The sequence below is a fragment of the Telopea speciosissima genome, chromosome 4 (genome assembly GCF_018873765.1).
Source record: "Telopea speciosissima isolate NSW1024214 ecotype Mountain lineage chromosome 4, Tspe_v1, whole genome shotgun sequence".
Classification (NCBI taxonomy): Eukaryota; Viridiplantae; Streptophyta; class Magnoliopsida; order Proteales; family Proteaceae; genus Telopea; species Telopea speciosissima.
Window position 1 is genome coordinate 29,024,532 of NC_057919.1, and position 14,358 is coordinate 29,038,889.

Below are 14,358 nucleotides of genomic sequence, written 5' to 3' on the forward strand. Positions count from 1 at the left end.
TTGGAAAGATCGGTATAAGGATTCAAAAGATAAAACTGAACAATCCCGACTTCTTTCTATGATGCAACAATTCTATGTTGAAAACCAACAGAGTTTTGTCGCACATAATTTTGTACTCTTCTCTGATGATGACGAAGACGACGAGATTCTTAACGAATCGTCCTCTGACTCAGCTTCGTCTGATTCTGACTCATTTGAGTCACCCCAGTCCGTCACGACTCACCTCACATTTCCACACGTATCCTGTTGGTGAAACTTCTTATAAACGTAAGGTGGACCCCAAAGACCATCTTGACACTGATGCGGATTTCCAACCCCAAATGGGTACCCGCACCTCTTTTGGTACTGACGATGTCTTTACCACCTACCCCGATGTCAATATTTATACACGTAAGGATGATCTCCACAAGTATGGATTAGCATTGTATGGCACGTATTTGGACCTTACCAATATTGCCATTAAAGACTATGATAAGGCTATCACGGAATGGGCTCAAACCTTTTCCTTGTTGATAACCAACAACAAAGCCACATGGAAAGCCGAACAATTTTTGGAATACCTATGTGGATCCCTGCAAGGTGATGTCTTGCAATTCATTAAAAAATTTAACCAAACCGATGATGAGAAAGTTACCAAAACTACCCTCCTCACCTATGTCTCAAATTTTGAAAAAATCTTGGTCGAATTCACCAAAATTCTAAAATCCGAATTTTGTGGTTACCATCACCCTGACAAGCTTGCAGAAGATGTCAGTTTCAATCTCACTAAGATTAAGCTTAATAATTTAAATGAATTTGAAGCTTTTTCCAAAAAATATGTCTCTGTTTCAATTGTTAGATAGTTCAAAATCTGACTATTGGAAGGAGCAATTCTTTCCTAAACTTCCTCCTCCTTGGGATGAATTATGTCATTCGACATATCCCGGCTTCATCAGCGACTCCAAAAGCGTTGATACTCTTGGCAACCGAATCAATTTCGTGTTTCGCCACATCCTTGATCACTGTTTAAAGGCACGTGCTGCCAAACAGTTAAAACAGAAGGTCTCTCCTGGCCTCTACAAGGATCTTCTTCAAAATGAATTTGAGTTTGGTACCAAGCCATCTCATTTCTCGAAACATAAATCTTCAAATCCCTTTCCTTTTCGTTCTAAGAAAAAAAGGTATCATTGGAAGAAATTCCTTAAAAAAGACTTTCCTTCTAAAGACTTTTCTTCTTCCAAGAACAAACGTTTTGCTAAGAAACGCTTTGTTTCCAAATGTACCCTTACACTGGTAAAAAGGACAAATCTCAATGTACGCTACCTGTAATGAAAAGGGCCATTTTGCCAATGAATGCCCTAACAAATCTAAGAATGCCCGTAAAATGATTCGTTACCTAGCGAATGCAACTACGAGATTCTTTTCTTTTCCGAAGTTTCGACCCCACGGAACTTCTCTATGAAGTCTTCTCGAATCCGATTTCTCCGATTCGATAACGACTCATCCGATTTCATCTTTATGGAAAACGAGTCTACAACCGATTCGACTCAATCTCCCATTGAAATCCAACCGACTCCCTTACCTGAATGTGACTCGGTTTCTCTCAACAATCTCCTTCGTGAAGATGTCTCTTTTGACCCTAACCTCTTCACGCGGCTTAAATCAATTAAGCACGCTAAGGTCTATAAGCTCTCCAAGCTTAACCTCTGGTCTAGGCGTTTCTTTGACCAAGCTTGTGGCAATACCACTGCTCAGTCTACAGACGACGCTTCTCTTGAACTCTCTCTGTTCAATCCGGCTCAAATCCAACGTTAGTAGCCAAACACCCTTTTTGAGATACATACACATTGGTCTCATTGATTGAACTCACGGCGCTCTTTCGCAAGGCATAGACACTCCGTTGTCATTGTTGTCTTCGACAAAAGATTCCTATCCAATCCAATTAATGTCTTAATCGGTGGAATTGAGTCAAACCTCATTCACGGTTCAGTTTGGTTCAAACTGCGACCCAATTTCTTTCTCTCTGTCCAGGATCCCAATCTTTGTGATTCAGTGGTTCTTAAAATCAAGACCCAATGGACTGGCATGAAAGCCGACAGCCATAATCTCGCTGTTAGCTGGAAATGTTTGCACGAGCTAATCAACGTTACCTCTACCAAACTCTTACCCTTTCCGGATAAACGGTTCGTCGAACTTTTCGAGCCAAAACCTTTCGAACACGAGATCCAACCTCGTTTACTCGATTGGCATGATATCCAACTCCCTCAGGAATAGATGCTATCGGATATTCTTGATACCCCTCAAAATATCACTGCTCCTCCTCCTCCTACCTTTGAACTCCAGTGCTTACGGTAATAATATTTACTTAAGACGCTCATGGTTCTAGTCCTTCTTTAACCCGGACTGGCCTCCTTCGATTAGAACTACCTCAGCAGTTCCTCTGCTGCCAAATCTTCTTCTCGATCTTCCTTTTATGTTCCTCGCAATCTACCAGGAACAGTTATTCCTCCTAATTGGATACCTCCTTCTGGACAAGCCTTCAAAGCTCCCCTTCCGAAAGATTTTATCTATGACACAGTTCTCTATCGCTTGTCATAAACATCTTTCACCGGTATGTCACACCGACACCGATATCTTCTTTCAATCCAATCAAAATCCTAAAAACTACACCTATGTTAAAGACATTTTGATTTCCCTGGATTTCAACCTTACTCTCTCGATATCCTTATGGATACTGGTGCTACTGGATGCATTTGTAAAACAACTGCTATCCCTGGCTACCTTTGGGAAAAATTGGAACAGCCAACTTACATTAGTGGCGTTTCAGGTCCAACAACGACCCTTGAGTATCGAGCTCATAATATCCCAATCTTCTTTCAAAACAAGCAATTCCTGATTCCCAAAATTACTTGTTTTCCCAATATGCATGGTGATTTCATTCTTGGTACGAACTTTATGCATAAGTATCTACCATTCATCTTGCATTCTTCTTCTGTTCAGCTTCACCATCCCTCTGGTGCTGTTTCTCTTCCTTTACTGACGTCTCACAAATCTGTCTGTGATGATTCAGCCTTCACTCCTCAACGGATCAAAACCTCTGTAATGCACCAAATTACTCAATCCGTTATTTGGCCAACTTCTGTCAAAACTGCCATTGTCCAACATTGGCTTCTTGACCTGTTAACCCCAAATTTCAGTGAAGAACCCCTTCTTTGGTGGGAAAAGAGCCCTCGTTGGTGCTCCATCCAACTCAGTAATCCCAATGCGATTATCCGAGTTAAACCCATCCTCTACCTCAAAACCGATATCGAAGAATTTGATAAACAAGTTTCCGAATTATTGGCATTCCGACTTATTGAACCTTCAACAAGTCCCCACTCCTGCCCAGCTTTTATGGTACGCAATCATGCGGAAATAAAACGCGGCAAAGCCCGTATGGTTATAAACTATAAATGTTTAAACCAAAACATTGTCTTCGACGGATATTTCATTCCTCGTAAAGACGTTCTCATCCACCGTGCCAAACAGGCTAAGATTTATAGTAAGTTTGACTTAAAATCTGGCTTCTGGCAGATCAAGCTAACTGAGGAATCCAAACCTCTCACAGCTTTCTCCACTCCTTTTAATCGTCATTACCAATGGACGGTTATGCCCTTCGGATTATGTACCGCCCCCCAAATCTTCCAACGTTGGATTGATTCCATCTTTGGCGACCTCCCTTTTTGTGTGGCGTATATCGACGACATTCTTGTCTTCTCCGATTCCTCCACTGAACATACGAAACACCTTCGTATCATCAGTAGTTTATTCCTTAAACATGGAATAATCCTTTCTCCTAAGAAGATCGAACTCGAAAAAACTCGAATCGAATTTCTTGGTCTCATCTTGACCGATCATGGACTCCAACTCCAAGATCACATCCTGATTAAAATCAAGGATTTTCCCTCTGTCTTACGAGACAAACAGCATCTCCAACAGTTCTTAGGAATCCTTAACTATGGATGCAATTACATAAAGGACCTCTCTGCTAAAGAAAAAAGTCTTTTATTAAAATTGAAAAAAGATGTTGATTTTTCTTGGACCACGTCTGACACACAGACCGTCCTTTCTATCCAGGCCGAGATTCTCCAATCTTGTCCCTCGGTTTACTTCCCTCTTGCTGGTGATCTCTTAATTCTAGAGACTGATGCTAGCAATGAACACTGGGGATGTGTCCTGAAAGCACGACCCCTCAAAAACCCTTCTGATGAGCAAATTTGTGGATATAACTGAAAAATTCACTTCGCTCAAATTAATTATTTAATTTATGAAAAAGAAATCCTTGCAATTGTGAATGCTATTCAACGATTTTGGATTTATCTTCGCCGCGAAGTTTCTTATTCGAATCGATAACCAGGCCGTTCGTGATTTTCTTAAAACCAAAGTCAAAGAAACTAATTCTCGTAGGATTAATTGGGCTAATCAAATCAACCAATATCAATATGAAATTGTGCATATTAAAGGCACTGACAATTTTTTGGTGATTATCTTAGCAGCCATGAATCCTGGCATCCTCCCGACAAAGGGGAAAGGTAAAGCTCAAACGACACCACATCGCAAGAGCAAGAAAAAGCCTCTTCTCTTGGCTTACTCCCTACCCCCGTGGCGGTATTCTCATTAGAGAACCCTGTAAAGCGCGATACCTACCCAATGGACTACCCCTGGTTACATTCGAGTTCCCGCCACAACAATGAATTCTCTCCTTCCCCTTCTCCCTTTTAGTCCCTATTTCTTCCCGGAAATAGTAAAGAACAGACAGTCAGGATCCTTTTATTTGTGGAATATGACCTGACCACTACTCCCAGTTGTACAACAACAATCATGCAAATATTCCGCCTTCGCTTTTGGTCACGGTGACAAACACCACCGATTTCTTTCATCACGATGGCATACCTACCAAGTGGTACCATCGGTTGAACACCTTGTGGAAGACGCAGATTGCCCGAAAAAGCCGTTTCAGATCTTGCTCTTACCGCCTTCTCAAAGGCTCTTGGTATTTTCTACTCCAAGCAGCTCGCCTTCGATCTATTGTACTCGACTCAATTAGACAAACGATTAGGACGATGTTACTTCCCCCGAGAAAGTACACAACTTTCTTCGGATTGCGATTGTGTTGAAGATCATTTAAAAGATGCTCTCTTCCATAAAACATATAAAATCTGTTTATATTTAAAGTTCTGATACCAATTTACATGCAGGGGGTCGATCCTTAGAGAAGGTATCGAAATGGAGATAGAAGAGAAAGAGAAGATCGAGAGAGGGGCGAGAGGCGGAACTCGAGAGTCGGGCGAGCAAGGTCTCCGCCTTCTCTCAAGAAAAGAGCTGCCTTATATAGAGGGAGAGGTCGGCTACGGATTCCAAAATTTTATTTCAATTCCGGAATAGTAATCGCGACGCGTGCCGACGAGGGGCTGGTACTATTCAGCACTATTCATGGGTCTAGATGACGTCACTGGTGACGTAGGGCGGCGGCACTGTTCATGTGGGACCATGCTGATGTCAAGGATGACGTTAGTCAGATCCGAGATTGACATCTTCGTCTTGGGATATTATGAGCTCGATACTCAAGGGTCGTTGTTGGACCTGAAACGCCACTAATGTAAGTTGGCTGTTCCAATTTTTCCCAAAGGTAGCCAGGGATAGCAGTTGTTTTACAAATGCATCCAGTAGCACCAGTATCCATAAGGATATCGAGAGAGTAAGGTTGAAATCCAGGGAAATCAAAATGTCCTTTAACATAGGTGTAGTTTTTAGGATTTTGATTGGATTGAAAGAAGATATCGGTGTCAGGTGTGACATACCGGTGAAAGATGTTTATGACAGCAGTAGAATCTGTGTCATAGATAAAATCTTTCGGAAGGGGAGCTTTGAAGGCTCGTCCAGAAGGAGGTATCCAATTAGGAGGATTGGTTGTGATAATTGTATTGCACTTTTAGGGCTAAGTACAAAGAGACTAATGTGTTGTGGTTACTGATATGTTTTGGGGTTGAGGTTTATCTAAAAGTATTGGGAATTACTGGTGTTTGCTAACTGTTTTTCTTGATTTTTTTGGTGCATTTTTTCTTCATACCCTTTTGAGTTTGGGTGGGGTTACTGAGCTCATCAAATCCTGACCATTAATATATTCCTTGCTTCTCTTCATGACCAATAGCCAAGTACTCTTACTCTGTGTGTGTGTCATTTATAAAATTTGGTAATTAAAGAATGGGATATCATGGTTGATGGGGTCTACAGAACAATCCTTGGTGTTTACATTAGCTGATAGTGGATTTGACGTATGGATATCTAATACAAGAGAGACTAGATTTAGTAAGGGACATGTATCTCTTGACGAAAGCCAAACAGTTTGTACAATAATTTTCTCAACTCCCTTTTTCTTCTTCTGTTCTAAATTTGAATTAATTTATGCAAAATTTTTTGTGTTGATCACCTTATATATATACACATACTCACAGCAATACTGGGATTGGTCATGGGATGAGGTCGCTCTCAATGATCTAGAGGAATCAATTTTAGCGGACAAGTTGAACTAAGTTGGGCACAATCAAAGGGAATGCAGGAGTGCTTCATGAAAAGGAAATAGATTCTCCTCAATAATCTGATAGAGAAACAATTGAATACTAGACAAAACTCTAGGTCTTCACAAGGGGAGTCTATCCTACAACCATTGCTTCCTTGGTTGACAACATTTCAACTCTCTTGTCTATATGAGAATGAAATATGGGGTCGGTTCCTTGAATTGGTTGAGCTATTTCTTTCTTTTTTTTGGATGTGCTCCTTTTTCTGCTTTGGTGAGAAGAAATCTGTGTTACCTCATTTTGCTAGTATGTTTAATAAAATAAGTTAGGAAATTATGTGGTTTAGTAAAAAAAGTTTCAAATGTCTTAATTACCATGGCTATTCCTCAAGTGGTCTCTCTCCGAGTCACAGAGCACCATGATCACCATACTCAAATCTCACCATATCTTTTAAAACCCAAAACAACAGATTTAATGGAATCATCCACACCTAAGAGTGAAAAAAACAAGGGAAATTTATGAATACCCCCCTGAGGTATGGATTTTTTACCGATGCATCCATCTATACGCGCCATTTATATGTACCTCCCCTACTTTTCACAGTAATTGATAAGTTAGTCCAAACCGTTAGTTGTTGCTATTAGTGACAAACGATAGGTGTTTTATAAAAATATTAAGACCAATATACCCTTGAGAGGGTAAAATGACATTAGTGTCCTTTTCTTCTTCTTCGTCTGCTTCTGCTTCTGCACTAACAGACCTCCTCTGCCTTAAGCTTCCTCCGGCAGATTTGTTTCTCCTTCATCCCCCTCGTGGACCAGACCTCATTTTCTCCCCTGGTTCTACGCTTGCTGAAATGTTGAAACTTGAAACAGGAAACCCTTCTCTCCTTTGCTTGATCACCTGATTGATTGGCTTCTATTAATGGGCCGTCATCTGTTTCATCCCTCTGAGGTACTCAGGATACCCTCGTCGATTGATTTTTGGTCTCAACCCTTGAAAGCAGGCTCACGAAAATTGTTCTCGTCGTCCCTGTGTTCGTTTTTAGGGGTTTCGTTATATCTATCAACACACACGTGATCACAATTCCACTCAAATATTACATTGTTCTCTATATGGGAACGAGATCACATGTGGTCCACTCAATACTCCATTATTCTCTTCCTTCCTTTTCTATTCCATTGTATTGTATTTATATCAGCTCTCCAAGAGAGATCAATGTTGAATGAAAATCAACTCTTACCACGTTAGTACTCTTGTTGATATTCGCAACGCTTGTTTTCGGGTCATTCTCCGCCGCCGTGGTGAAGAAACAGAGGTTCCCGCAACGACCAGGAATCGGTTCTCCAAGCTTGTACGATGGCTCATCTCTTTTGGAGTCTTCCTTATCACTTATGAGCAGATTGGTGGTTAATTTGGGTTCTCTTACGCTTCTGGTCTCAGGTTTCATGTTCACTTCTGGTACTGTCTATGTCACCATATCCATCGTCTCTTCTCTAAAAACCAGTAGCTTTCGCCGGACCTAACTTAGCACTTTCCTAACTCGTGGCTGTTGAGTTGATTGTCGTTATGATCGTTGGCTTTCTTTCAGGTTCTATCTTTTTCTCTTATAAAATCGAAGTTGAGGGTACGGATGTTGTAATATCTCTGAAATCGCATCTGGAGGAGAGCAATTATGCAGAGAGGATAGGCATTAAGAAATGAATGGATGAGAATGATGTCCCTGGAATGATGATCTGCCCAATAGTAATTTCTGATTTGAGAAACCATTAGTGGCAGATTAGTGGGGCTTCAAGGTCACTGTACTCAAATTGTTGGATTTTGATCTGAGAAACCATTTGAGGCTTGAACGACGCCAGAACCAGCGCCACTGTCTCTTCCTTCTTCTCCTTTCGATTTGGGATAATGGTTCAAGTAAAAGAGAATGGCAGAGATTTAGTTTATATTGGAGGGCAATATGGTCAGTTCAATTAAAATTTTAACGTTTTTGAGGAACAATTAACGGTTTGGACCAACTTATCAATTACTATGAAAAGTAGAGGAAGTACTTATAAATGGTGCGTACAGATGGATGCATTAGTAAAAAGTCCATATCTCAGGGTGGTATTCGTAAATTTCCCAAAAAACAATGAATAAAACAACCAAACACAGAGAAATCAATACTTAACATATAGTTCTGGCCGGACAATGAATGAATCTCACAATCTCTCCTAGTTCAACATGACTAGGTACATTAGCTGTCAAAATGTATTGAACACTTCAACACTTGAACTGGTAGAAATACCAAATAAAATTCCATAATGATGCTAATTATTTTGAAAGGAAGAACATACAAGATCCTGTGTTATCTACCCTTCTACCCTTCCCCTTATCTCTATTCTTCCTCTCCTTCCCCCGTGTTTTCTACTTCCTATCCAATAGATTAATAGGCACTGGAGAGAGAAAGAGGCATATATGGGGACCTATCTCAGGTTTCCATCTTCCAAAACAAAGGTTCCCCTCCTTTTTTCGCCGCCTTAGAATAAATCCATTATCCATTCAAGAGTAAGTATGATCAAGAGAATTCCACATACTTCAATCACATTTATTTTAGTAAACCAAGTAATATGATAGCACCTCCTATGTAGGGACTGAAACTGATACATAGAGCTAGCAAGACTTGCTGTTAATTGAAAGTGACAATATTAATTGAGCTGCTATTTGTAAGCTACTTGGCAGCCAAGACTTGCTGTTCTTGTAACACAACCTCTGAATCTATAAATACAAGCAAGGGGCATCCATACCCCACCATTTTGAAAAAAAAACATTGTGAGTTCTCCCATGAAATGCAAGCTACTGTGGTGATTCAACAACAAACCCAAGGTCATCACCATTACTCAAAGAAAGGGAAAAATAAACTTATCATCCCACTGAGTCAAATAGAGACATTCTGTCACAACCAAGGTTAAAATAAATTAAGAAAGTAGAGTGAAACAAAAGAAATAAAATTGGTCCATTAGTTTGGGCTGGGGATAAACACTGCTACAACACCTTCTCATCAAGCCCCTTCTACCCAGCGACTGTAGCTGACAACTTGCCCTATTTCCTCTTCCAAACTTGCTTTGACTCTCTCCAAGTTGACTAACTCCTACAGCAATAAAATACGCTAATTAGGTTCTACAACAATAAACTACATTAATTAGCTTGTTTTTCAAGGCTAATTCTACATTAATTAGCTTGAGAGAATACATGATGTTCCGCACAAGCAGAAAATTCTACATTAATTAGCTTGAAAGAACAATTATATTACTCAGAAAATCATCAGGTAAACATGCTGATTCAAAAGAAGGATCCCTTCCCCAACTATGTAATTTGAAAAGCAACAGTCAATACAAAGATGAGATTAGAGGGATTTCTTTTCTTCTTTTTTTTTTTTGCATCAGGGGGGTACTATGGTAAGTTCACAGTCATATAGAGTTGTCAAGAGAGGTATGAACCTACTAGGACTTTCTTACCAACAACCTTCACACAAGATATACATAGTGGAGTACTTTCTTTTCTTTTAATCTGCATTCTACACTTGGAACTAAGGCCTTTTATGGTTTATGAACCCCATATAGGACATATAGGTAACCTTTATAATAATGGCCAAGAATTATTTGAGTCTATCTAATTTTTAAAAGATGTACAACATTTCAGTTCTAGCACTTTATCTAAGCTCAAAAGAATTTAGGTTGTTGTACTCTTGGTCTCTGTACTGAAAACTTGTTGGGTACCGATGTACTAAGTTTACTTATAAAATCTAATCACCAACCAAAGTATCACTGAAAGTGAGAAATCTTACATTCTTTTTCAGCCTATATAAACTTTGGAATTGCAGGGACAACTCAAGAATCCAAGTCAAGAGGTGCAGGAGGACAAGAAGACTGGGAGGCAAATAGATCAACATTCTCCTACAAGAGAAGCAATTAAATATAAGTAATAAATTTGATATTGTGTTTATATTAGCAAACACAGAAATTATTAAATCAATACCTGAGAAATAGAAGCTTGGGAATGCAATTGAGAATGTGTAGGGAGAGATAGAGAGGTACTAGTTGCCATTATTTTCTTTCTTTTTCCTTTTGTTTCAGTACAACTTTTAATTTGTCGACTTGGATTGGAACCCCCTTTCTTCTTCCTTTCATTTCTTTTAAGCCCTTTCGCAATATTCAAATTTACCTCCTCAGTTGACTCATCTTGATTTAAATTTGGTGCATGCCTAGAAAGATTGTCTAACTGTTTACACAAATCACTAGCAACATTATTCACCAATGCATATCCCTCAACTGAAGTTGATGCTTGTAATGCAATCTTCACTAGTTTACGACAAAGCATTCTATAACGTTGTGTACGATCCAAATTAGCATCTTTCTCAACTTGTATACCACTGTTATCTTCCACCGCCATGTTTCTTGCTACACGTGTCCATCTACTCATAATGTATGCTTCAGGAATAGACTTGATATCTAACATGTCTAAAATCTTCAAAGCATGACAATATAGGATGCCAAACAACTCAAATTTTCTGCAGCTACATTCAACCATAGTCTCATAGGGATTGCATACAACTTTATATTCCACATCAGCTGAATCAAGAGTACAAACAACATACTTATGTAAGCTATCACTTTCATCCTTCTGTTTTATGTAGCAATAACCAACCCATTTATACTCCTCCTAAATAAAGCCGAAGATTAAAGGAGTGTAGACTTCAAATTCCTATCTCATAATGAGTACGTAGCGAAACAAGTTCTTCGGGAGCTTATTTCTTGACTCAAAGTCAGCCTTCAATTCATTAGCATGTTTATCATTTACAACCCTTTCAAAATGCTTCATAAACTGTACAACATCTAAAGTACACTTTGTGTAATCCTTCAAGTCAGCATTTATACTTTCACTTAGCTGTGTACTTCGCATACCTCTTGTAAATGTATTCTTCATATAACATTTGACCCACTTCTTTTTAAGTCCATAAATACGATCTAACCATGAACCATTTTCAACCTGATACCGAGACCTTAGCTGTTCCCATGCAGTCTCATATTGTACTTCCTCATCATAATGATATATACATTTTTGTAGATCTAATAGAAAGTTTGATCCATCCTTCATTAAGTAACCTAGATGCTTAATCCTATTTTACATTAAATGCCAAGTACACAAACCATGCCATATTCCAATAAACACCTTCGAAATTGCCTTTGCCATTGCAGCATCTTGATCTGTAAAAAATGTTATAGGCTTCTTTTGTGCATGACTTTCCAAGAAAGTCTCAAACAACCATTTGAATGATTCAATCGTCTCATCGTATAAAATGGCTGCCTCAAATATAACGACTCCTTTGTGATGGTTAAATCCAGAAAAAAATACCCAACGGCCTATTCTCCCTGTTTGTACAAAATGTTGTATCAAAGGTAACCACATCACCAAATTAACATCCTTGCATCAGCCCAAAAAATATTTGTTATAAGCTCATCTGTATCCAATTACAACCCATATGTAAAAGAGGGATTGAGCCTAATTTGTTTCTCCAAATACTGTAACAAACTCCCCGCTTCACCATAACGTAGCTCACACTGACGTTTACTTCGGAGATAATTATAATGATCTACTGGTATATAACCAATGGTCTGTCTCCCACCTGCCTGTTTACCCATGTACCCAAACATGGCCTTTGGTCTAATTCTAGAAGCATTGCCCTGGCCAATTTCGAAGGTCTGAATGTCTGAAATGATCCATTGTGACCGCATCATGTCAGTGGTAGATGGTGTATGCAGCTCATGATTATGATCTTCAACAAAATCATTGCATTGGTATTTTCCATTTTCATGATCTTTATTCCCATGTGAGCAAGACAACCCATTCTTATCTCCGCTCGAGGGTTAACCACATCACCTCGACGCTTGTCTTTTTCCCGAATGCCTTCTTTACTACAAACATAACTTCTCGAAGTTATCGTTGACTTATCTTTCTTGCTCTTATTTACCAATTCTTTTTTGACACTAAAACCCACTCTTCCTCCATAACTGTTATAGAACTCAAATGCCTCATTGTCAGAATTAAACTCCATGTCGATCCTAGGCTTAGAATCATCATTATGGCCTATGTCAATATTCGGTGTAGCCATTGGTGTATCCATAACCCACCTGAAGAATAGCAAATTATAGAAAACTAAAATATCTAAACACAAGAATGCTTTCAAGCAATTTCCTTATTCTCATTAAGTCACTGAAACAAATAATTTCATAGGAATTAGAACACAAGAGACAAGCATATATCAACAAGAACATCATTAAATGATTAAAAAAAAGGGAAAAAAAAAAAAAACTGAGGGCAGTATTACAACTATTAGTTTTATAGTTCTTCTCCAATTGCAGGTGTTTGAGCTAAGGTTGTGGTGAAGAGGAGGGTGAGTAGTAGGAGGAGATTGCTATACAGTTCTTCTCCAATGTTGCAGTCCTACTGTGTATACAACCATGTTTGTATTTAAACGTTTCAAATCAGTCCAATTGACTGATTCAAATCAGAATCGGCTGTGACCAATCAAATTTTGCCGGCCACAGTGGCTTTATACATGTAACAAAAATCTGCCTCAAAAAAAAATTGTGGGGACTTGAACAAATAGGAAAAAACTGAAATCAATTGGAGTCATTTAAGATGATTAAAAAGAAAGGTGAGGGGACCCATTTGGTGTCAATATCTACTATTGGTCTTTGTCCCTCAATCAATCTTTACTCCCAATTTCAAGCTCTTCTCTTTTAAATTCATCATTTGAGATGGTAGGGTCCTTTCTTCTTTCAATTTTTTTTCTTATTTTCTTTAATATAAGGAATACATTCTTCTTCAAAGCACAATGGGCAGGTACGGTCATCAAGGATTCTTACTTAAAAAAAATCAATACATTCTTCTTTAAAGCAACATGAGTTAAAGGAATAAATCAGATCTATGGGGGAGGGCAAAGCCATCGATCTAACTTATAAATAAAAGAAAAAAAAACACAAGTGATGGTGTTGCGATAACTCACCGAGTCAGGGTACAAGAAACCAGATCTCTGGTCGCACTCACGACAAAGACTTTACCAGAGATTGGACAAGAGATTCTTCAGACTGTCGCGAGAGAAACGAAGGAAGGTTTCTCTTGGTGACCAGAGAGAAAAGAAGGAAGGTTTCTTGAAAGGGGAGAGCTTGGACCAGAGATTCTTCAGATTATCGTGCTCACAACGAAGACTTTAGCTCTTCACAGTGCTCCATCACTGGTAGAGATTCTTCAGAGTGGTCAGAGACCAAAGCGCTCACGGCAAAGACTTTAGCTCTTCACAGTTCTCCATCACCGATGGAGATTCTTCAGAGTGGTCGAAGACCACAGAGAAACGAAGGAAGGTTTCATGAAAGGGGAGAGAGAATGAAAGGGAAATGTGAAAATCAAAAAATGAAAAAGCAAAATAAAAAAACGTTAAAAGTAAAAGTGAAAACAAGAAAAAGAAAATTTTCCTTAGCTATTTTATGACTGTTGGGATTATGTTAGTACATGTGTCAAGCATCTAAGCCGATACAGCAGCAAAATGGAGCATGTTAGTATAGCAGCAGATAAAAATCCATATACGAATAGACTCAAGACAGAATTTTAAAAGACATATCATGAGAATGAACCTAAAATAGAATTTTAAAACAACATATCGGATATTAAATAGTTACGTAAGAATGGATTCCAAAATAGGATTTAAAACAACATTTTAGATATTAAATCATTATATAAGAATGGATTCCAAAATAGAATTTAAAAACAGCATTTTAGGTATTAA

General features: G+C 38.8%; 1 protein-coding gene across 1 annotated transcript; it reads right to left on the bottom strand.

Annotated features, from left to right (window-relative positions):
* Positions 1-10,402: 10,402 nt before the first annotated feature.
* LOC122659166 (protein FAR1-RELATED SEQUENCE 5-like) lies at positions 10,403-12,684 on the bottom strand. Its single transcript, XM_043854308.1, has 6 exons — positions 12,453-12,684; positions 12,106-12,348; positions 11,723-11,944; positions 11,295-11,641; positions 10,551-11,234; positions 10,403-10,468 (listed from the first exon to the last, which is right to left on the bottom strand). The coding sequence occupies exons 1-6, from the start codon at positions 12,682-12,684 to the stop codon at positions 10,403-10,405; spliced, it is 1,794 nt and encodes a 597-aa protein (XP_043710243.1).
* Between the last annotated feature and the right edge of the window lie 1,674 nt (positions 12,685-14,358).

Excerpts from the sequence above, each read along its gene's own strand:
- LOC122659166 (XM_043854308.1), bottom strand. The coding sequence starts at position 12,684 with ATGGCTACACCGAATATTGACATAGGCCATAATGATGATTCTAAGCCT. Across the intron at positions 12,349-12,452 it reads GGAAAAAGACAAGCGTCGAG|ATCATAATCATGAGCTGCAT; the intron begins GTGATGTGGTTA and ends ATTTTGTTGAAG. Across the intron at positions 11,235-11,294 it reads CGAAGAACTTGTTTCGCTAC|GAGGAGTATAAATGGGTTGG; the intron begins GTACTCATTATG and ends GGCTTTATTTAG.